General features: G+C 37.6%; 2 protein-coding genes across 3 annotated transcripts in view; one reads left to right on the top strand and one right to left on the bottom strand.

Moving 5' to 3' along the window:
* LOC132398112 (cytochrome c oxidase assembly protein COX11, mitochondrial) overlaps window positions 1–22,143 on the top strand; it is a 44,986-nt gene that overhangs the window by 1,032 nt on the left and 21,811 nt on the right. The window contains exon 1 of one of the 2 annotated variants that reach the window (XM_059977097.1): window positions 22,009–22,123. The exons of the other annotated variant lie outside the window; for it this stretch is intronic. The gene's annotated coding sequence lies outside the window, so the exon portion shown is untranslated. Of the gene's footprint in view, window positions 1–22,008; window positions 22,124–22,143 lie in introns of those variants that run through there. 2 annotated transcript variants of the gene reach the window in all.
* Window positions 308–22,104, bottom strand: rbm41 (RNA binding motif protein 41). Its single transcript, XM_059977094.1, has 7 exons — window positions 21,974–22,104; window positions 18,205–18,324; window positions 13,142–13,334; window positions 12,365–12,569; window positions 9,892–10,310; window positions 3,695–3,842; window positions 308–2,953 (listed from the first exon to the last, which is right to left on the bottom strand). Exons 1-7 carry the CDS (start codon window positions 21,979–21,981, stop codon window positions 2,853–2,855), a joined length of 1,194 nt encoding a protein of 397 aa, XP_059833077.1. The 5' UTR covers window positions 21,982–22,104; the 3' UTR covers window positions 308–2,852.

Below are 22,143 nucleotides of genomic sequence, written 5' to 3'. Positions count from 1 at the left end.
TCCACTTTAAATCTCATGGATTGTTATTAAAATTACAACTCACCATTCTAAAGTCTTGCCCTTACACTTAAAAGACTAGCATTTGTAGAATGTTCAGAACTAATTTTATTGTTTTTTATCCAAATCAATGAGTTGACCCACTGATTAGAGATGCACCATGCCTGCACTTACTGTATGTGGGTGGAATGTGAAGCGCCCAATCTTGTTAGCTCTCTGTGCCCTGGATCCAAGTAGCTTAATACAGCAGTGATCTCCACTCCCAGAGTCGATAATAGACAGAAAGCAAAGAAGGGAATGAAGTTTCATCTAATGGCAAAGCTGTAATACATTTAATAGCATGAATATCTGTAACATTTCAAATATCAACATCAATCCAACAGTGTTAACAAATAGTATAAAACTGAGTAATAATTTCCACAGTGTAATACTGAAAACCCTGGCAAGACTGAGCTCAGTCAGTAGACTATATATATGATCTAGAAATACAACATCATCATCTGTTATTCGGTAAGTCTTAAGATTTCCATACACGTGAATGTCACTCATAGAAATACAACTGGTTTTGAATGGAATACTGTTTACAGGATTCAAAGAATAACTAGTTATTTATCTCAGGAGGAAGAACAGATGGCATAGTGGAAAAGGGTTAATTTTAGACAATTTTTTAATTATTTCACACTTGTGAATAAGTATCTATTAACTAAAGGACATAGGGTGAATCTACAATCAAATGGCACAATGATTTTAGAAATTGTAGTTGATTTCCAAAGTCAAATAACAGCCATGAATTTATTTACCATGCAATATATACAATTCTTACATTATGGAATTTTTACATTGAACGTTACTTTTTCCCTCCTATTTTTTTTTTGCCGTACCTCCTGCCACAATTTACAAGACAGTTTGAATGTGTATCAGTGGTATATCTGAATAGGACAAAAATCCTGTGCTGCCTCATTACTAATAATGAAAAGCTCAAGAACTTCAATGCAAAGTAACAAGTATTTTGGAGTTGCTAGACTTAGTGTAAATTACTGTATTTTAAAACAGTTGTACTGTTGTAATTATCCTTACGAAAGGATGTCAGGTGGGAGGAAATTACCTTTTCCATCAAGAGCATTACTGAGATTAAGACATGCCAAAACCTGGGATTCATATCCATTACTACATCTGAATAATGTATTTTATGGTCTTGTGATTAGATCTGAATAATAGAACTGACCAATAACTGAAGACAATGTTTCCAGCGACTTTCAAAGTGTTAGTTCATTATCTTCTAAGAATTCCAATTTATGTTTTGTATCCTGCATAAATAACTCACATACAAACTCCAATTGGGGGTGAAGGCGAGGTTGGGAGGTTAATCATTCATTTTGACCCAACAACCACAAAGATTGTCCAACCGATGACATCATTTTAAATGACTACAGCAAAATCTTTTCTGCAGAAGTCCTGAATAACAATACCATTAATACAGAGTCCTTAAGAATCAAAGATATGACTCCAGAGATTTACGGGCAATAAATACAAATCTCAGGAAAAGATTACTTAAGTATTTTTATGTAAATACTTTGTATCACAATTCCTTAACTGTAACTAAAGTTGAAGAAAGAGAATCAGTTTTTGACTGACCGAAAGGCACATAGTAACCTGAAAAACAAGATCTGTTGATTTAATTTTGATCCCAAGGCAGAATATCAAATAACTATCTCAATGTCAGACATGGCTCAATTACATTATAAGTTAAAATTATATCTAAAAGTGAGCTGGTTTTGCCTTGTTTGGCTTGGATTTCTGTCTACAAAAATCACACATGTAATGTAAAAGATATTATCGTTGTATACAAGTTGGGCATAAGTCAGAACTTGTTCTACTTTGTGTTTACAGTTAAGATTTCTTAGGAGGGCGGAGATACAGTAATAGCTGAAGTTGGATTCCAGGATAAACTCACAACATACAGGTTGGGTGAAAAATGTTTGAGAAAGTTGAAAACTACAAGTAACCTGTTTGCAAAAAGCACTAATATTCCTGGGGCTGCTTTCTGTAGGATCTTTACAGCTAACCATTTGTAAACAAAGCTTTTCCATTTTATTGGGACTTACTTTCAACAACAATTTTTTCCCAAGATTTATTGTTTAGAAAATATTACTTTTTTTAAAAAATTCACAATTTTTAAAAACAAAATGTTAGTACTCATTAAAAAGGTGTGAAAATGCCATTTAAAGACTGTGAGAATGAACAGGTTTTTTGTTTTCCTGAACAAAAGGTGTATATATACTGCCCCAGTTTTCTTTCTTTTCCTGAAGCAGCTAACTTTACCCAGAGTTCCTCTTTATAGCTGTCACTGGTCCCTTGCACAAAAGTACATTTTTCCTTTAAGAAAATGTACATTGCTTGGTCTTTCAACTATGAGCAGTCTTAACTGGAACCATTTAACTGCAACAGCATAAGCTCGTGGTGTGTACTCAACTCTTAAAGAAAAAGTTCATTCAACTGTAATACTCTAAATGTAACAAACTGAGAAACCTTAACCATGAAGCATTAAACCTGGAACCTCCATGTTCCAAATGGTCCAGTACCACATCAGGTACCAGTGCAAGGCCAAAGATGATTTTGTTAAACCATACCCTTGCATGTATTATTTTTACTATCCAGATAACAGAAGATATTTTTCAATGCCTCTAAAGAAAATACTTTGTGCAAATGAAAGTCCATGCATTCGAACCAATTATATAGATGTTTCCTTTGGGGGAAGGGGGCACACAGGGGCACTTTACAATTTGTAATGTATTTGCACTGAATAACATTTGTGCTTAAGCTCCTTCCATTGACCATAGCTCTGAAAGTCCAGTTCACTGGTGGGATCGATTCTGCCCATACTCAATAATAATTGGTTTGCCCATCAGATTGTAACCATTCACCAGGTTCAGGGCTTCCATTGCCAACTCTACACCTAAAATGCAATGACACAACAAAAAATTATTAAGTAACTCATCAGAATTTTTGACCATGATATATTCAACTGACAGCTGAAATAAAAACTTCATTAATGCAAAAGCCAGTTAAATGCCAGCAGGCAACTGGACCAAATCTTTACATTAACATATATGAAATTTCCAGCCAGAGTCAATAAGTAAACAGTGCAAAAGATGCTATTCAGAACCCAAGAGATGCAAGAGACAGGCACAGAATAAGCCGAACCTGCTCATTTGACCATTCCATGATAGCTCTCGTATACTCAGTCATGATGGGACTTTGCACAGAAAACTGGTAACTCCTACTGCATCTGCAACTTAGAAAATGCATCTAGTGCTGGAAACTTAATATAAAAAAGAATAAAATGTCTTAATAGCAACAGTATTTCAGCAGTTCTAACGAAAATTACATTTGTAAGTGGAAGTGACATTACCATTAGCAATACTTGCACACATAAACCACCTAGTATTTTTCCCCAATAACAGATTCACTTTTTCCATTAGGTTTATGATTTACCAGTTACCTGCTTTATAGTCCTGATGAAAAATAGAACTATCAATGAGCTTTCATTCCCTCAAGTTAGTTACCACTAACAGCTCATTTTAAAATAAATGTTGTTTGTTAAATCCAATAAAATAAATTTTACTCTGAAGTTTGAACAGAGCATTGTTGTGATAATTCCTCAAAAAGTGTTTCTTTAGTATAGAGATATACATACTTGGGAAGGTAATGAAAGCTTGTCCCTTCATTCGACCTGTCAGTAACCGGAAAAGGAGCTGAGGGCCATCCTTTTGTTGGAAGGAAACAAATAAGGAAAACAAATCTTCCAATGTGGCTTTTGGATTCAAATTTTTCAAGTACAGAACCTGAAGAGGAAAATAATTGATATAGTGAAGTAAATGGTGAATTGCAAGTTTAAATTGCACTTCAGCACAGCATCATAGCTGATGGGTTACAACTATAAACAATTTTACTGAATTCACATTACTAGCTATGAAAACATATTTTGTCTTAATCAAACTGATCATTTATATCAAATCAAGTAACAGTCCAGAATGGTAGGAGCAACAAAACATTTAAAGATCCTGCCAAAATTACATTTCTGGATAATTGAGCTCAACTTTTTTGCCCTCATAACCTGAAATGTTTACCCTTTATCAACCCCAAATTACAAATTTTTATTTCTTACTCCGCTCAGTCTTATGCAATGCCTATGAGTTTAAGAACTTGCTCTGGTTTCCTAAACAGATGAAATTTAAGTCTGAGGCCATTTTATGTACTAAAGCCATAAAAGTTTTCCAGTCAAGTTGCAGCTTAAATATTATATTTAATCCTGGTGACCAAAACACAAGTAAACAAGCATGCCATGGAGATGAAACAAAGGCTCATATGAAAGGTCTGGAAAACAGGTGTTTCTTGAGAAATATGAAGACTGAGAGGCAGTACAGGCACAAGAAAATAAGATGGAAGAGATTAATCCTGGGATTTAGAGGAAGCTTGAGGGTAGTTTTAAATTTGAGGAAGTTTATACAAAGTTGGAACTGCTTTCCCTAAAGGATAAGCAATAAAATTTCAAATAACCCTTTTCATATTTACTTTGCACCCTTATAAGAGCTGAAAGGGTTGTTGCAGAGTTGATGCTTCCCCTGGCTAGGTGTCTAGTATATGAGGATACAATCTCAAAATAAAGGATCATTCACAAATAAGAAATTTCTTCAGCGTGAGGATGGTAAGCAGTTGGAAATCCCCACCCAAGAAGCTCATGAAGGCTGTTGTTAACGATAGTCAAAGCAGAGATTATAGATTTTTTTTCGGTTGTGGTGTTTTCACAGTTTAAATCTAATCAGATATTATATTGATGATCTTCTAAATAATTCACAATGACAAACCTGAATTTTTGAAGTTTAGCAGAAAAATATACTTTGTTTTCAATGTAGATTTTTGAAAAAATTGCATCCAACATTTCAACTATTCCCCCTCCTCAATCAAAATTCTAACTTTTTTCCCAAACCTACATGACAATAATGACTAAATTGAGAGGCTTGCAATACTGTTTAAGTGAGAAGGATGACAAAAATATCACTAGGCATGTTTGCTAATGCTGGACAACAACTTTGAGAGGAGGTGCTATCTTGTCAAAGTCCTGCTTTTTTTTTGTGTGAGCTTTGGAGAATACAGAGCTTCAGCAAGGAGAGTAAGCCAACACCAAAGTAAGGTGAGATTAGGTTCTTATATTTTTCCCTTCAAAGCTTTTTAGTCATGGCAGGCAAGTTCAATTCTGCATGTGGGAATTTAAGGAGAATGCCAGAAGGTCTGATGACTATTTGTGCAAGAAATACTTATGCTTAAGCTGCAGCTCCACACTGGAACTGCACACTGATTCATTTTGAAGCATCCATGGTACTGAGAATGTTGTGGACAATATGTTTAGTGAGTTGGTCACATGACAGTTTAGGGCCTAAGAAAAGATAGTGAAAGGGTGACCAACAGGCAGAACAGTGGCAGGAAGGAGTCCTTCCTGCCACTGTTCTATCTGTTGGTCAACCTTTCAGTAATCTCCCTCTAAAATATAATGCTTTGTGTACTATTGGGGGTGATGGCTCATCGAGAGAAGGCAGCAGTAGCCAAAATCATGGCACCATGAATGGCTTTGTTGTACAGGAGGGTAAGAAAAAGAGTGGCAGAGCTATAGTGGTAGGGGATACCCTGTTAAAGGGAATAGATGGGAGCTTTAAGCTCAATTATCATTCAACCATACGTGAATACCTATGAACACAGCCAAATGAGACAGCGGTCCTCCGGAGCCAAGATGCAAAACACAGTACCAACAGTAAAAGCACAAGGTATACATAGCACATATAATTATAATAGCAATGAACATAGTCACAAAAAACACACAGCCCAAGTCTGCAATCATAAATGGAACTCCTGGTTGGTGTGTCACGTCCTGAGTGCAAGGGTGAGGGATGTCTTGGAGTGGCTACAGGGCCATTCTAAAAGGCAGTTATCATGGTGCATATACAGTTGCAAGAAAAAATTTGTGAACCCCTTGTAAATTACCTGTTTTTTTGCGTTAATTACTCATAAAATGTGGTCTGATCATCATCTAATAGACAAACACAATCTGCCTTAACTAATAACACACAAACAATTGTACATTTCATCTCTTTATTGAATACATTGCTTAATCATTCACAATCCAGTCTGGAAAAAGTATGTGAACCCTTGTATTTAATAACTAGTAGAACCTGCTTTAAACGCAATACCTCCAACAAATGTTTCTTGTAGCAGCTGATCAGACTTGCACAATGGTGTGGAGGAATTTAGACCATTCCTGATGCCAGGTAATTGCAAATGGTTAAAACCCTTTCTTGCAACTGTAGGTATCAACAATATAGTAAAAATGTGGGATGAGATCCTACAAGCCAAATTTAGGGAGCCAAGACTAAGTTTAAAAAGTAGGACTTCAAAGGTCAATCTCAGGATTACTACCTGTGCCACATGCTAATCAGAGTAGGATTAGCAAAATAGTCAGAATGAATGAGTAGTAGTGTAGCAGGGAGGGTTTCAGATTTCTAGGCCATTTGAATTGGTTCTGGCAAAAGTGGAATCTCTCTCGACACCTGTGCAGGAACAGGATCAATAACCTGGGAGATTCTTTGCTCATGCTTTTGAGAAGGGTTTAAACTAATATGGGAATGAGAATCCATGCAGAAAGCCAGAGGGAAACAATGCAGAGACCAAAGTGCAAGTTAGAAAAGAGGTAAGAGTGGAGTACAGAAATCTCAAAAAAAAAATTAAAAATTGCTAGATTCTGAAAGGACACTTCAACTGAATGTCCATAGTATTCAAAACACGGTCTTTGAGTTTGTGGCACAAATCAGTATGAAAGGGTATGATTTAGTGGTCATTAGAAACATGGCTGCAGTATGGAGATGATTTGGAATTAAATCTCCAAGGGTATCAGGTAATACAGAAGGACAGGCAGGAAGTGCTCTTAATTACGGATGAGGTCAGGACAATAGGGAAAGATGATACAAGACCTAAGGAACATAATGTGGAATCTGTCTGGGTAGAGATTAGGAACTGTAAAAGAAAAAAAAAACAAATAGCAGTACAAGAGCACTGGCAATAAACCAAGAAATATCTGATACGTATAATAATGCTAATGCGATTGTCATGGGGGACTTTAACTTGCACATACATTGGGTAAAAAATGTTGGTGAGGTAGTCTTGATGGCTTTCTCAAACAACAAGTTAGTAACCCTACAAGGGAAAATGCTATCTTAGATCTGGCCCTATGCAAAGAGACGGATAAAATTAATGATCTTGTAGTTAGTGATCCTCTTGGAAAGAAGAATCACAGTATGTTTATTTTTTTTCAATGGGAGGGCAATAACCAGTCTATTACACCTAAACAAGGGGACTACAACAGGATGAGGGAGTAGATGGCTAATGTAGACTGGGAATACAAGCATTTTCACAGTACTCAACTAAAATATATTCCAATTAAAAACAAAGCAGCAATAGTGGGGAGAATCAACCTTGGATAACTAAGGAAATAAAGATAGATAATAAACTAAAAGATCATCCAAAGTCACAAAGTGCTGAGAAATTGAAAGAATGGGAAAAATTTGAAAAAGTAACAAAGAACCACCAAGCAAGCAATAAGGAAATGGATTATATATAATGAAAGTAAACTAGCATAAAATTTAAAAAGACAGTAAAAGATATTACAATTTTATAAAGTAGAAAAGGATAGTTAAAATGAACATGAATACTGGGTATTGCAGATATGGCCAAGGCTTTGAATTACCATTTTGTCAGTTTTCATGGTGGAGGACACATCTAACATGACAAAGAGAAATGTTATAGATGTGATAGGAGATGAGTGTTACGGCAAGCTGAAACAACCAACACCTATTGAACAGCTGACAACAAATCCCAGGCTAACTTTCACTAATTAGTAGTTGTTCCAATCAACATCTTGAATGTTCTTTGGGTAAACCATTTAACTAATTGTGCTTTGGGATTATAGTTGAGTTTTGAGATCTGTAGTTGCATGGATTTACTGAATAAAGGAGTACTTCAAGTTCCAGCTTTGCGTCTCATCAGTAACTATAGGAAAGTGCAGGCAAAAAAAAAATTGGTGACGAGGTGCTGTATTATATCAACATGACAATTTGAGCAGACTTGCACACAATCCTGCAACAGCAGCAAGCTCAATTTGAGGTGGTTCAGCTGAAGTTAATCAAAACCTCGACCTGCAGGTTATCATTGAATCCGATGATATCGGTGTCAAACACTGAACAGAACTCACATGAGTCAGCTGTTCTGTCCATTACCAACTTCTAGTTTGATGCCATTTCAGGAGTTACATTTGAATCATGACTTAAACATTAAAAAGATATACTCTGAGTGGGGTTTACCAGTAAAGATGACTCATGGAAGACACACACTTTGCTCCAAAAACTGGGTGCTGCTGAATATGAGCATTATTTCAGCTTCATTCTGCCTAAGAACCCGTGTGACCTATCATTTGACAAAACTGTCTTCGACAGCTAACATGCTTTTCGGAGAGCAGTCATATCTCTTCAGTGTTCACTATGCTGATGACTTTGTCACGTCTGCTGGTGTGATTAATCACAAATGTGAAAAGTTCAAACTGAGTAACATAACTGAGTAATGTGACTGAGTCACAGTTCAAGTGCCTGTTTTTTATCTGTGGACTTTAGGCACCTGACGATGCAGACATTTGCAAACGTGCAAAACCCTGATATGATTTTACACGCTGCCACTCAAGAGTATCAGTGTTTAATCAACCTGAAACACGATTCCAACCTGGTCAAATAGAGCCATATCAATGCAGTTTCCAATGGCCCAGACATCATCACTCAGCAGGTCTCCAAGTGGTCAAACACAGCTTGTTGCAACTGTAATGTGTGATATTACACAAGAAAATGCCGAAAGAAACAGATTTGCAGCAAATGTCAATGTTGTGGTCATAAAAAAGGTTTTTTTATGCCAGTTAAACACAAGTTCAAAAGCTATCAAAATTTACAAGGAATTCAAAGGTCACATTCAGTGGACTTCACTCTCAGGAGACAGTACTTCCAACGTATTTAACGATCAGTTATTCAAGCTACAATTTCCTTATTAACTTCTCATCTAACCAAATCACAGATGACATCGAAGTGCTATATATTTTGAATACTTGGTGTAAGGAGCTCTGTTTGCAAATGACATTAATTCCAACAAGAAAACAATCAATTAAATAACATTTCTGTTTCTTCTGTAACATGCTGTAGGGTTTCACTGCTACGTAACATGCTGTAAGGTTTCACTGATAAGGTAATGGTTTCTCTGTAGCACCAATATTTGGGTTATGACTAGAGATAATGGGGTTTGGAATGCTTCCATGCACTGAATAGTGAAGCTGGCTCTTGTTAGCTGTCAATGATACTACAGGGTACTGTAAAATATGGCAAAAGTTATCATAGAGGTGTTTGTGATAATTTACTGAAATTCTCTAGACTCTAAGCAGTAAGTGTCAGGCCATCGCTTTAGGCAAAAGGCAGGTAACTATAGGCCAGTTAGCTTAACATATGTAGTCAAGAAAATACTTAAAGCTATCGTTAAGGAAGAAATAGCAAGACATCTGGATAGAAATGGTTCCATCAGGTAGAGGATGGATTCAGGAAGGGAAAATCATGTTTGACAAACTTAGAGTTCTTTGAAGATATAACAAACCCAGTGGACAGAGAACACACACATCTTCTCAGTGAATTCTCTTAGTAAAGCACTTCAATAGTGCCCTTCCTGGAGGGAATTCACATCAAAGACTTTTGAACATGGACATTTTCCCTTGAGTAAAATCAACAAGAATGCTGTTCCAACTTATTACAAATATCATACCCTGCTTGGTTGCCCAGGATTATAGTTTGAAAATCTGGGAATCATTCTGATTTCCTCCTCAGAAAGTTTGTTCCTCCGGATCTCTTCTACAGAAACAGCTTCCACTTGCTGGATAATTTTTTGAGGACACTGGGTGCCAGTGCTGGGTAGGGTTCTGATAGGCACGCTGACTGAAAGTCTCTTGGTGTTCTGATTTTCATACTGGTCGGGGACATTGAGCTCACTTTGTGGTGGTAGAAGCAGACTAGTCATTTCTCCAAAACCAACTCCTTCACTAGTTGCTGTAGAAGGTATTTCTGTGGAAGATCCTGGTCTGTTTTTTGGATTTTCTTCCATTCCAGCAGAATCATTTTTGAATTTTAATAACATCATTTCCAATTGGTTGATTGGGTCACTCTGGTCTTTTATAAATTGCTCATCTGAAGTGGAATAAATACAAGCATATTAGACACAGCATGACAAGGGGAAAAGCATAATAAAATAAGCATGTCAAAGTGCACACATGGATCAGTGCCTTAACCCTGCTACCCTATCTTTTTTCTCCTTGACCCAAGTATATCCTATGACTGAGGTAATGGACGCAGAATTTGTCCATTCCAATGTTTGAGAACCCCAATTTATAATATAAAATTACAGCACTAGCTGAATGCTAAATTAAACTAGAAACTACTTGGTGCCACATTTGGCTCAGACTTTCAACTGAAACCGAATTTCTATTTAAACCAAGAAAGAATTGAATTTTCGAAATTTTGTTCCACAACACATAAGTTAAATCGCCTAATAGGTTTATAATTGCCAGACTGTATCCAAGTGAAATTAACAGTTGGAATAAACAATATGAATAAGGATATTATAAAATTATAACTTGTAACTGCACATTAATGTGTTAAATTTATTAAAAATAAGATCATATATTGGCCAATATTCATAATTCATTTCTCCCACTTTCAACATGAATGAACAAATTTGAGAATTAAATGAATTTAAAATTTAATTTGAAAACAAAAGCTGCTCAAAGAGGTTATAAATGTTTGGAGCAATCTACCATAAAGAAGAACTCTGAAGGACTCTTTGTGACTTAATCACATTGGATACACGTTTTGGCAAGCCATGAACAAAAGTATTTTTTCCTATAGGTGTTTGGCTCTATACCCACATATTGAACCAATGAAGCTTTTGTATCAATATTGATCACACATAGATGGATAGGAAAACTAGAGTGAGCAGCATTCCATTACTGGCAAAACAATTTGGTGGCGAGAGAAAAAAAAATGATTATGGCTGAGGAAACTGATACTAAATAGCATCATCTGCCCCATATTTCCAACCAGTCAACTTGGCAGTGTCTTGAATACCACGTTGCAAATTATTTTTGTTAATTTAATTAGGTCCTCTACGCCACGCATCATTCCCTAATCAGGAGAACGGGCAGGACAGACAGCCTGTTCCAAAGTCTCTACCCAAGCCATTCTAGAATCAGCAGCTGTGAGTCTTACTTGTTACTGACTCAATCCAATTTGCTTTCCCTTTCACAGAAGTACCACCTCACTTCTGCTCACATCTACTAGATGGCCGAACTGAGATAGCCAGCTTGTTGTACATGGACATTAAACACAAGTAACCAAAAGCTTTGGGGCTGTGCGGTTCTCCTGCAGGATGTATATTTAAGTCCCAACTCCCCCAAGTTAGACTTCAAATCTCAATGCTGCTGCTTAGAACTAGAAACTGGAAAAGGAAAAATCAAAAGTCATGTCATCATGCGCTCGTCCAGCGCACATCCATTGATCAGTTATGTAGTGACTTTGGCAGAGCTCTGGGGGTAGTTCTCCAATCCATGCTTGCAGTTGGGGAAGGTGCGTGACGTTGAGGAGATTTCAGGAACTAAAATTGGGAGAGAAAGAGACTTACAAAAAAAAACATAATTAACCGTCAGCACCCAGACGATGACTGGCATATTGTCATACAGTACCATTTTCTGTGTCCACTACTCTGGGAATTTGCCATTTATTTGTCACAAATATTCTGGAAGGGTACAGAACAATAAGTATTACAACATAGAAACATACAAGTTCACAGAACAAGTCTGTAAGTATTTAAATAGAACAAAAAAAGTTTTGACCACAAAACTGGCTACAGTCAAAGAATATTAAATAACACACAGCTTTCTGACCTCTGAACTGAAGCAGGGGACTTGAGTTCTTTCTGCAATTAAAGATGAATACACCAGGTCTTTAAGGCTCAACTGCTCCTTTGCCCTGCTCTACAGAATAGTAAACCCCACATTAGCACACAAGCCAATTACTTCCTTTTCTTTTCAAGAAAAAAATAATCAAAAGCATTTTACACCAGCCTATTCTTATTTATCTTCCTGTACAACAGAAAGTTGGGAACAGGTTGGTTCATTTCTCTTGCATAGAAAATGATTGTGTAAAAAGAGGGAGATGTAAACCTACTTAATGACCAAAATATATACCTTGGTAATATAATGCTTTCAAAAAAGTGTGTCGGTCACTTCCTTGAAACATGGCTTTTTCAATCTCCATCTCTCTCCTATTCAATTGTTTACTTCCTGCGAATCTCTGGGGCAATGACAAAAGTCGTTGGCGCTCCTCAATCTTTTCTTCAATGGCACGGAGTCTCTGCTGCACTGCTGCTGGATCTGCTCCAAATCCTGAGAACTTAAAGCAAACAAAATGGCTTTAAGAGACTGGGTTTCAATCACTAATCCATCAATCACTTACTGCCAAATTTCACTTTGCTGCAGATGAGGGTTTTATATTGCTCAAAGTAAAATTAGTGGGAGAAAAACACACTTGGGCACATTCCAAGAACATTTATGAAAAATGAAAGACTGAGAATAACAAAGCGCTACATGCACACATAATCCAAACAAACATATCATGAAGAAAAATGGGAGGATCATTGTTAAGTAATTTCAAAACAGAGTGGTCACAACATTTACTTCACTTGTAGGTTGCATTGATGCTTTATTTCTTGGTTAAAACTGTACTTGAGAGTAAAAGTACACATCCACAGATCTTCCGCAATTTGCAAGCACATGATCCACATAAATTTTCAATATAAAACTGTACTTAAGCATCAGGTGAACATACTGTCACAAAATATTACATCAATAAAAAACATTAAATCCTTTAACTTTGCTTGGTCAATGAACTTGCTTGTGGGCAAACATCGCAAATTATGATTTCACCCTGCCCACGTTTTGTAAAACCCTTCAAGCATACCTCACCTTAACTAGAGACTCTCTTTCTTGCCAGAGTTGGATTTCCCTGTCAGTAAGTCCAAGATCCCTCAGTGCAGCAATCTCCCCATCTCCATCCTGCAAAGTCTGGAACTGCGACAGACTCAACACACCTGCTGCTTGCTCTCCAAAAGGCTTGTATACAGCACTTGGAGTAAAGCATTTCTTCTTTGCCATGCATCTATGACAAAGAAAACTGAATTAAGTATAAGCAGCAGCAATCAGCAACAAGGTAGGAGTTAGAAATAAAAGATAAAGGATTTCAAGAAAATAATCCTTTCTCATCCGAAGTTCACTAATTTGTCTGGAGGAAATGCTGTGGCTCACCAAATTATGTGAATTTGATACATGTTTACCTGACTCCAAAATTTTCCTTTTGTTTCACCTAAAACAATCTATTACTATAAAACTGAAAATGGCAGATGCTCTGATCATCAAATGTAGTCAACTGCTTTATTACAAATGGCTATGTAAAAACTCATACACCAAAATGTCTTGCCTCATTTGCCTTTTTGAGAGTCATAAATGTTATTTCTTAGTATAAATCATACCCTACATAAAACAAAATATTACAGTATATTAAATTCAGTAAATTATTTTTATCACATCTACCAAGGTAGAGTGAAAAACTTGTCTTGTGGACTGTCCAGGAAGATCAATTCATTACAACGTTGTGTTGAGGAAGTACAAGATAAAACAATAAGAGTACAGAATAGTGTTACATTGCAAATAAAGTACAGTGCAGGTAAACACTGGAAAGCCAAGCAACAAACACAAAATGCTGGAGGAACACAGCAGGCCAGGCAGCATCTATGAAAAAGATTACTATCGACATTTCGGGCCAAGTGCCAAAGGATCTCAGCTCAAAACGTCGACAGTACTCTTTCCCATAGATGGTGCCTGGCCTGCTGAGTTCCTCCAGTATTTTGCATGTGTTGCTTGGATTAACAGCATCTGCAGATTTTCTCTTCGTGATTGGATTAGTGCACTGCAAAATCTGTTCCAGGGATGCCTACCCTTCAGTCCTGCTAAAGGGTCTCGGCCCAAAACATCAACTGTACTCTTTTCTGTTGATGCTGCCTTGTCTGCTGAGTTCCTCCAGCATTTTGTGTGATGCAGGTATACAGTAAGGTACAATGTCACAATGAAGTAGACCATGAGGTCAAGAGTCCATCTCATCATATTCAACAGTGTCCCTTTGCCAATATTCCATCAGTATCTTCTTACATGGTAAAAACTGATGTATCTCAGCCTTATGCCTGCCTGTATGTGTTGATTTCCATTCTGACCTGATTGAGCCATATCTTTTCTTATGCACCCATAAAATAGAATATTTTTGGATTCCCTTTCGTATTTGCTGTCAGTATCCCCCCCCCCCCCCAAGTACATATCAATTTACTCATTTAGAAAGCCAAGCTTGAAATGTTTTTGGACATGAGTAATTATACAGTGGAGTTTTGTTTGTTAAAGTATTGGAATGGTTCTTGTATATGGAGAAGATTTAGATGTGAGCGTGCAGGACAGAATCATCAAGTGTGCAAAACAAAATTTGAAGGCATAATGATCACACCAGGAGAGGAAAAATGTTCAAGAAAATATACCCAGGCAGTGGTTTAGACGGATGATGAATGATAAAATACAGAAAAATGCAAAGTGGTATATTTTGATAGGAAGAATAGGATGAGTCAATAAAACTAGAAGGTGCAATTCCAGGAGGACAACAGCAGAGAGGTCTGGCATCAAATTTTCATAATTCATTGAACCTGGTTTACAGACAGAGAAAGCAACTTAAAAAACTATACAAGGTCCTAGATTTTATAAATGGCGATCTAGAATACAAAAGCAATAAACTAATTATGTACCTTTATAAAACAAATGGAATAATGTATTCAGTTCTGGGTGCTATGTCTTGTGTGCCATCAAGTGATTGTCGACTCATGGTGACCCTATGGATAGAGTAGTTGTCCATAAGGTTTTTGAGGTAAGCTACGGAAGTAGATTGCCAGGTCTTTCTTCCATTCAGGTTGGGACCTGGCCAAATTCAAACTCAGAACTATCCGCCTTGAAGTCCAGTGCTAATGCCACTACACCAGCGGCTGGCTCTTCCTATGTCTTAAGAAGGATATTAAAGATTCAAAGTACATTTATTTCTAAGTATGTAGTATACAACTCTGAGACTGGCCTTCCCACATATAGCCACAAAAAAAAACACCATGGAACCTGTTTAAAGAAAACATCAAACGTCCAACGCACAAACAAAAAGAACAAATTGTGTGAATGGCAAAAAAATGAGCGAATAACACAGAATATTACACATCAACCACAGAGTCTATGGAACAGTCTATGAATATTGAGTTTAGTTCATTTTAGCGATGTGTCTTTTGATAACTGCAGGCCCAAGCCAGTCCACTCCAATCAAAATTGTGCAAAATCACAATTTAAAAAATGGAATAACCAGAAACACATATGAACTGCAGAGTCACTAAAAATGATTCCAATCCACAATCTGCACCAATTAAATTTTGCCTAAGACCCCTGCACCTTCCTCCAGCGAGCAAGAGGGAGAGAAAGACCAGTCAAATACAGGCAGATGGCGTTGAACACCTGCTCGACTTCCGATGTCATCCTTGTGGATTTCAATCTTGCTCGATGCATTAATTGGCAAGTTGGTCAAGAATTGGAGCTGATCATGGATTCGTGCTCCGCCATTAGGCCACACACTCCAATATCAATCATGCCGAATTCCCTCGCAGACAGCAGAAGTGTCAGATCGCTCATTCGGCCCAAAAACAGATTATCAAAATATAAATTACAGGCTCTAATTGCGTACAGATTAGCAGTAGAAGTATATTTAAAAGGAGGAGTAGTAGTAGTAGTTTCGTGAACTGTCTGCAGAACATTGCCATTCATCACAATAGTCGCTGGTGCCATCTTGCCCAATGTAAGGCTTTAGAACAAGTACAGAAGCAATTTACCACAGGAATTTTGGTTATATGGCGAGACAGCAGATTTTGTTGTTTTTGTTTTCTATGGAGCAAAGTACATTGCTAGGGGATCTGATTGAGGAATTTCAAAATCAAAAATCATTAAACTGTCCACAGAGAATTGCCGATTGTGTAAGGATTAAAAATCTTATTAAGGTATTTGAAAAAAAAAATCAAAATTAATTTGAACAAAAACATTTTTACACAAGAAGTGATTAAAAGTTGAATCACACAGCTAGGGGTAATGCTGAAGGACATTCTACTGTACCTTAAAGGAAGCTGAATAACTATCTTAAAGGAAATATTTGTCAGGGCAATGGGGAGTGTGACAAGCAGATCATCATGCAGACCCAAAAGGTCAAATCACATCCTTCCATGCTGTAACCTTTCTTTGAGTAGTGAGAGGAACTAAACCTGCTTTTAAATTAAGGATAAAATTATACTGCTCTTCCTCTAACATTTGTCTAAATATTGTTCGTTCATTATAAAGTATAATTTATCTTGATAAATTACACTTGATAAGAACTAACACTATTTAGACAAATGTTTATCTTGAAAAATATGATATTTTTCAATTATGTGAAGGCAACAATTCTTAAATTTTTTTCATCAACTTATTTCACATCAATTTAGCATTAAATTCTTAACAGTTTAAATGTTAAGAATATTCTGGACTCTCACTTGGAGAAAATTAACACATTAAAATTGTTCTACTTACTGAGCTGTTAATTTTTTATTCCAAGACCTGTGAAACAGGGCATGCCATTCTTCTGCTTTTGCCATTTCAGCTGCAAGGCTGCTCTGTTGGTCTGTAAGCTGCAGGGTGCCTCAGCAGTTAGTGCTGCTGACTCATGTAAAAACACTGAGTTTGACCCTGATGTCAAGTGCAGTCAATGCAGTCTGTACTTTCTTTCAATGGCCACATGAACTCCTCTTGCTGCTCCAATTTCCTCTCAAACACCAGCAGAAATTGCATGACGAATGGGTGAGGAGCACAGGGACTAGGCTATCAATAATTCAACAAGGACTGAAGAAACTGGGGCCCCAATGAGTGGATGAGGAGCACAGCAAACATCACCACATGAATCAAATGTCAAATCATCAAGATATCTGAACAGACAGCGAATTATTGGAGTTTTACCATACAAAATAAATGGAGTTAAGCTCCTTAAAAAAAGCATTTTTGATTTGATTGGCAGTATCAGGCACATTGAAATAGGCTACTTTCACTAATGGATAATTTTGGCTTAGTTGATTGTCCAAGTTCTCATACCATTGAAGATTGAGCCATGCTCCAGATTCCTAAAGCATTTAGTATGAATTAGGACCACAGAGACAATCAATGGGAATCTCTGCACATTAACGTACTAAAAATGTTGAAATTATGTGATTGCCTAATGCATACTGCTGCCACAAGTCTGTAGTGGATGCAGTCTCACTAGCTCTCCACTCTGATTTGGAGAACCTAGACAACCACAAGACATAGGTCATTTATCGATTAGGAACAGCTTCTTCCCCTCTGTCATCACATTTCTGAACAATACATAAATGCATGAACACCACCTAGTTATTCCTTTGCTTTTTGCACTATTTATTTTTGAAAGAGATTTTTATGTTTTTGCAATGTACTGCTGCCACAAATTGATACATTTCATGTCTTATGTCAGTGATATTAAATCTGATTCAGAAATGTGAATTACAGCTACACAGAGTACACTAGGACTTTATCTGTATTAAAGTTGTAGAAATAAACCATATATCAAATACTGGAGAAAAATATTTGTAATTAAGGCAAGACAAAGAGGTTGCAGAGATGAAAAAAGGAAATCGACATAGAAACAAAACAGGAATTATCCATCAACCTCCAATAAGTAACTTACAATAGAATCATTAGTCTATATTTTCCTCTGATGCTGAAAGACTCCGAATATGCCAATACAAGCTTTAGCTGTTTTTGAAAACCTAAGTTTTTAAAATGTTTAAACTATATAAATGCTTAAAACTATATATGTCACTTCATTATTCACGCAGAAATTGAAGCTGTTTTGTTAATGTTAATATACTTACTCTTCAAGTGATACTGTTGTGTCTAGCTGGTGCTTCAGTAGGTTTTGTAATTGCCTTTCTCCTTCTGTTTCCAGATCCTCTGGCTCAACATCCTCATCATAACACATACGACTGCTAACCCTAAATGGCATTAAACAAAATGGCCATGTTACTCCGAGTAAACAAAGCCCAAATGAATAATTTTTCATTTAAGTTCTAAAGTGGATTATAATTAAAACCCATGTATAAACATCAGCTGATTAAAATTCAATAGAAGATTTAACTGATTTTCTTCATTATATTACTTCTGAGATGCAAGGAAATCAGTTATGGCCACAGCATCCTAGGGACTGTCAGAAACTGTTTGAAGGTAGGAAGCAGAAGGTGATAGTCAAAGGCTGATTCTCGTACTGGAAGCCTTTGGCTAGTTTGGTGTCCAACGGGAGAATTGGGACCTCTGTCATTCATTATTTATGTAAATCATTTTGGATATGAATGTGAATGTACATGGCAGATTAACAAATTTGTTGATTATACTAAATTAGGAAGGTCTTATTGGCTGTGAAGCAGGTTGCAATGGATTGCAAAGAGACCTTGATCAGTTAGCGAGGCATAGGAATAGGCAAATGAACTTAAAATGTAAAGTAACACATATAGGACAATCAAACCAGGGGAGGACTTCATGTATTAGTATTATAAACATTAACTTTAGCATTGTGCAGAGTTTTAGTCACCCTGTTATAGGGTAGACATTGTTGAGTTGCAGAGGGTGCAGAAGAGATTAACAAAGTTGTCCTGTACTAAAGGGCCTGAGTTATAGGGAGAGGTCAGCCCTGTTAGATCTTTATTCTCTGAAGCACAGACGAATGGGGAGTGATCTCATAGAAGTTTATAAAATGAAGGGTATGGATATGGTGGATGATCAGTTTTTTCCCCAGGTTTGGGAAGTCCAAAATTAGAGAGCACAGGTACAAGAGCAGAGGCATTTAAAAGAGACCTGAAAGGTAACTTCTTCACATAGAGGATGGTGAGGACCAGGAATGAACTGCCTAAGGAAGTGGTCATGGCAGATACAACTGAAGGCATTTGGATAGTTGCATGGAGGGGTGCAGCTTTGAGTGTCATGGGCCAAGCGCGGGCAACTGGAACTAGCCAGGAGGATGCTCTGATTGGCATGCATCAGTTGGGCCAAAAGGTCTGTTTTCGTGCTACATACCTCTATGATTCTACATTTTGTTTAAAATCTGAGCTAGTAAAGTGCAATCTACTTCTACTGGGGACTGACATTTCTCTATTATTTTCCTCGATTAGCAATGCTAATAAAAATCTTATGATTATCCTGCAATCAGAATAAATTTCATGGAACTTTGAATATAGACCAAAATATTGATGGTCTGATAGCACGTAGCATAAATATCACCACTGTGTCTGTTTCCAGAGATGGTGAGTGGAAGTAATATTGAGTGGAAAAAGTGTTCTTAAAGGGCTAGATTTGCTTGGGCCCAATTAAATAGAAATTAACATTATTTTCAGAGTTCATTGTTTTTCTTATATTTAGTGAACACTTTGTTACACTGGTGGCCTAAAATTTTCTGGTTACACACACAAAATACTGGAGGAACTCAATGGGCCAGGCAGTATCTATGAAAAAAAAGTAGAGTCACATCTGGGTAGCCTCCAATCTGATGACATGAACATCGATTTCTCAAACTTCTGGTAATGATCCCCCTCCTCCGTACATCATTTCCAATCCTCTTTTCCCTCTTTCACATTATCTCCTTGTCTGCCCATCACTTCTCTCTGGTGCTCTTGCTCCCTTTTCTTTCTTCCATGGCCTTCTATCATCACCTATCAAACTCCCCCTTCTCCAGCCCTGTATCGTTTTCACCAACCAACTTCCCAGCTTTTTACTTCACCCCTTCCCCTCTCCTGGTTTCACCGATCACCTTGTGTTTCTCTCTCCCCTCCCCCACCTTTTTGAATCTACTCCTTTTTTTCCCTCCAGTCCTGCCTATGGGTCTCGGCCTGAAATGTCAACTTTGCTTTTCTCACATAGATGCCAAGTTCCTCCAGTATTTTGTGTGTGTTGCTTGGATTTTCAGCATCTGCAGATACTCTCGTTTGTGTTTTAAATTTTTCTAGTAAATGCTAACGGTTGCATGTGGCAAACAGCTGGCATATACTCCTGTAAATATTGGGAAGCTTGACATGTCTGTATCCAAATGCATTTGTCCTAGACTTGCTGATGCATTCTAACTAGTATTTCCATCACTGGAATCCAATCATATGGCATGATGCTAGATTCCTGTCACTTATGTTAGAGAATCTGCTCATGAAATCTACCTCAACTGCAGATCCAGAAACCCAATAATAACCATAGATATCTCCCACCCCCCCCCCCCCCACCACCATCCTCACCACATTCTGCAAAGGTTGTATAAAGAGTATCTTGAGCAGCTGCATTACTGCCTGGTTTGGAAATTGCACCGTCTCGGATCATAAGACCCCGCAGCGGATAGTGAAGTCAGCTGAAGGGATCATCGGGGTCTCTCTTCCCACCATTACATTTACACCACACGCTGCATCCGCAAAGCTAACAGCATTGTGAAGGACCCCACGCACCCCTCATACAAACTCTTCTCTCTCCTGCCATCCGGCAAAAGGTACCAAAGTATTCGGGCTCCCATGACCAGACCATGACAGTTTCTAACCCCAAGCCATTAAACTCCTCAATTCCCAGAGTCTAGTCTGACACCAACCCACACACACACTCAACTGAACACCACTCCATTCCCTTTGCAAGTTTTGCTCATTTCTTTCCCAATTCCTGCTAAAACATTGTTTACATTACATCATTTTTTATATTGTGATTTGCCCTTTACTGTGCCTATTATCTTGTTTATTAATGATTGTACTGTCTTGCACTGCTTTGTGCACTTTATGTAGTCCCATGTAGGTCTGAAGTCTAATGCAGTTTTGGCTGTTTCATGTAGCACCATGGTCCTGGAGGAACGTTGTTTCGTTTTTAATGTGTACTGTATCAGAGTTATGGTTGAACTGACAATAAAAAGCGACTTAGACTTGAGTTTGCTATAATGTTTTTAACCAAAGTCTTTTTAAGTGGCTTTAGAAAACGGCATCCAATTCCTTGTTTTATTTTAATAGTTCTGAATAACAGAGGTGTACATTCTAAATTGCTGTCCAACTATCCTTCGTCTATTTCTCTCAAGCGGAGAATGTGCACAGTACCGAGTATTTAACAGATATGTTCAACCTTGTACTCGCCAAACATCCTTAACATAGATTCTCGGGGGGTGGGGGGGGAAGCAATGGTGCATCAGGGCAGGTGTTTGTGCTCAGGTCTCTGGACAGGGACGTACCGACACAACCTTCAATTTCATTTGCTAACAAACGAGTCAGCAAACAAAAGCATGGGAGATTAAGCAACGTCCACAGCATTTTTCGTGTTAAAATCGTATATAGTCCTACAGTAAATTGTCGGTCGCATTTCAGTTTCTGGGATAACGCGAATTATCATTATTAACGGGAACATATTATTACAGAAACCAGTGTTTTATTGCCCCTCTTTGGCTACCCACGTATCATTCTCGGGCGGCCATCTCGCTCCTCTACCTCCTATCCTGTCTTTGACTGAATACAACAAGCCTTCTCGAGCCGAATCAGAATTAATAATTTGCTTTGGTCGTTCCAACACCCTGCCCTATTACAGATTCCTCTGTGACTTATATATCTGAATCAATACGCTTCATGTTCCGCCGCTTTCACTTACCTGCGCATCTTCTCTATAAGAACGAACTAGAAGCAGGTTCTGCGCATGGGTCAAACAGCCTCGGGCATCCTGGGAACTGTAGTCTTTCGAGTATAACGCCGCCGTACGCGTATATGTCGGCCGCAAAGCACGTTGCGAAATATAGTGCAGGTATTTTGTGAAAAATGAAT

This window comes from Hypanus sabinus, chromosome 8, assembly GCF_030144855.1.
Source record: "Hypanus sabinus isolate sHypSab1 chromosome 8, sHypSab1.hap1, whole genome shotgun sequence".
NCBI classification, from domain to species: Eukaryota; Metazoa; Chordata; class Chondrichthyes; order Myliobatiformes; family Dasyatidae; genus Hypanus; species Hypanus sabinus.
This window is presented reverse-complemented; position numbering and strand designations above follow the sequence as displayed.

Excerpts from the sequence above, each read along its gene's own strand:
- rbm41 (XM_059977094.1), bottom strand. Across the intron at positions 13,335-18,204 it reads ACAACAGTATCACTTGAAGA|ATGCATGGCAAAGAAGAAAT; the intron begins GTAAGTATATTA and ends TCTTTGTCATAG. Across the intron at positions 2,954-3,694 it reads AGCTTTCATTACCTTCCCAA|GTGTAGAGTTGGCAATGGAA; the intron begins GTATGTATATCT and ends ATTGCATTTTAG.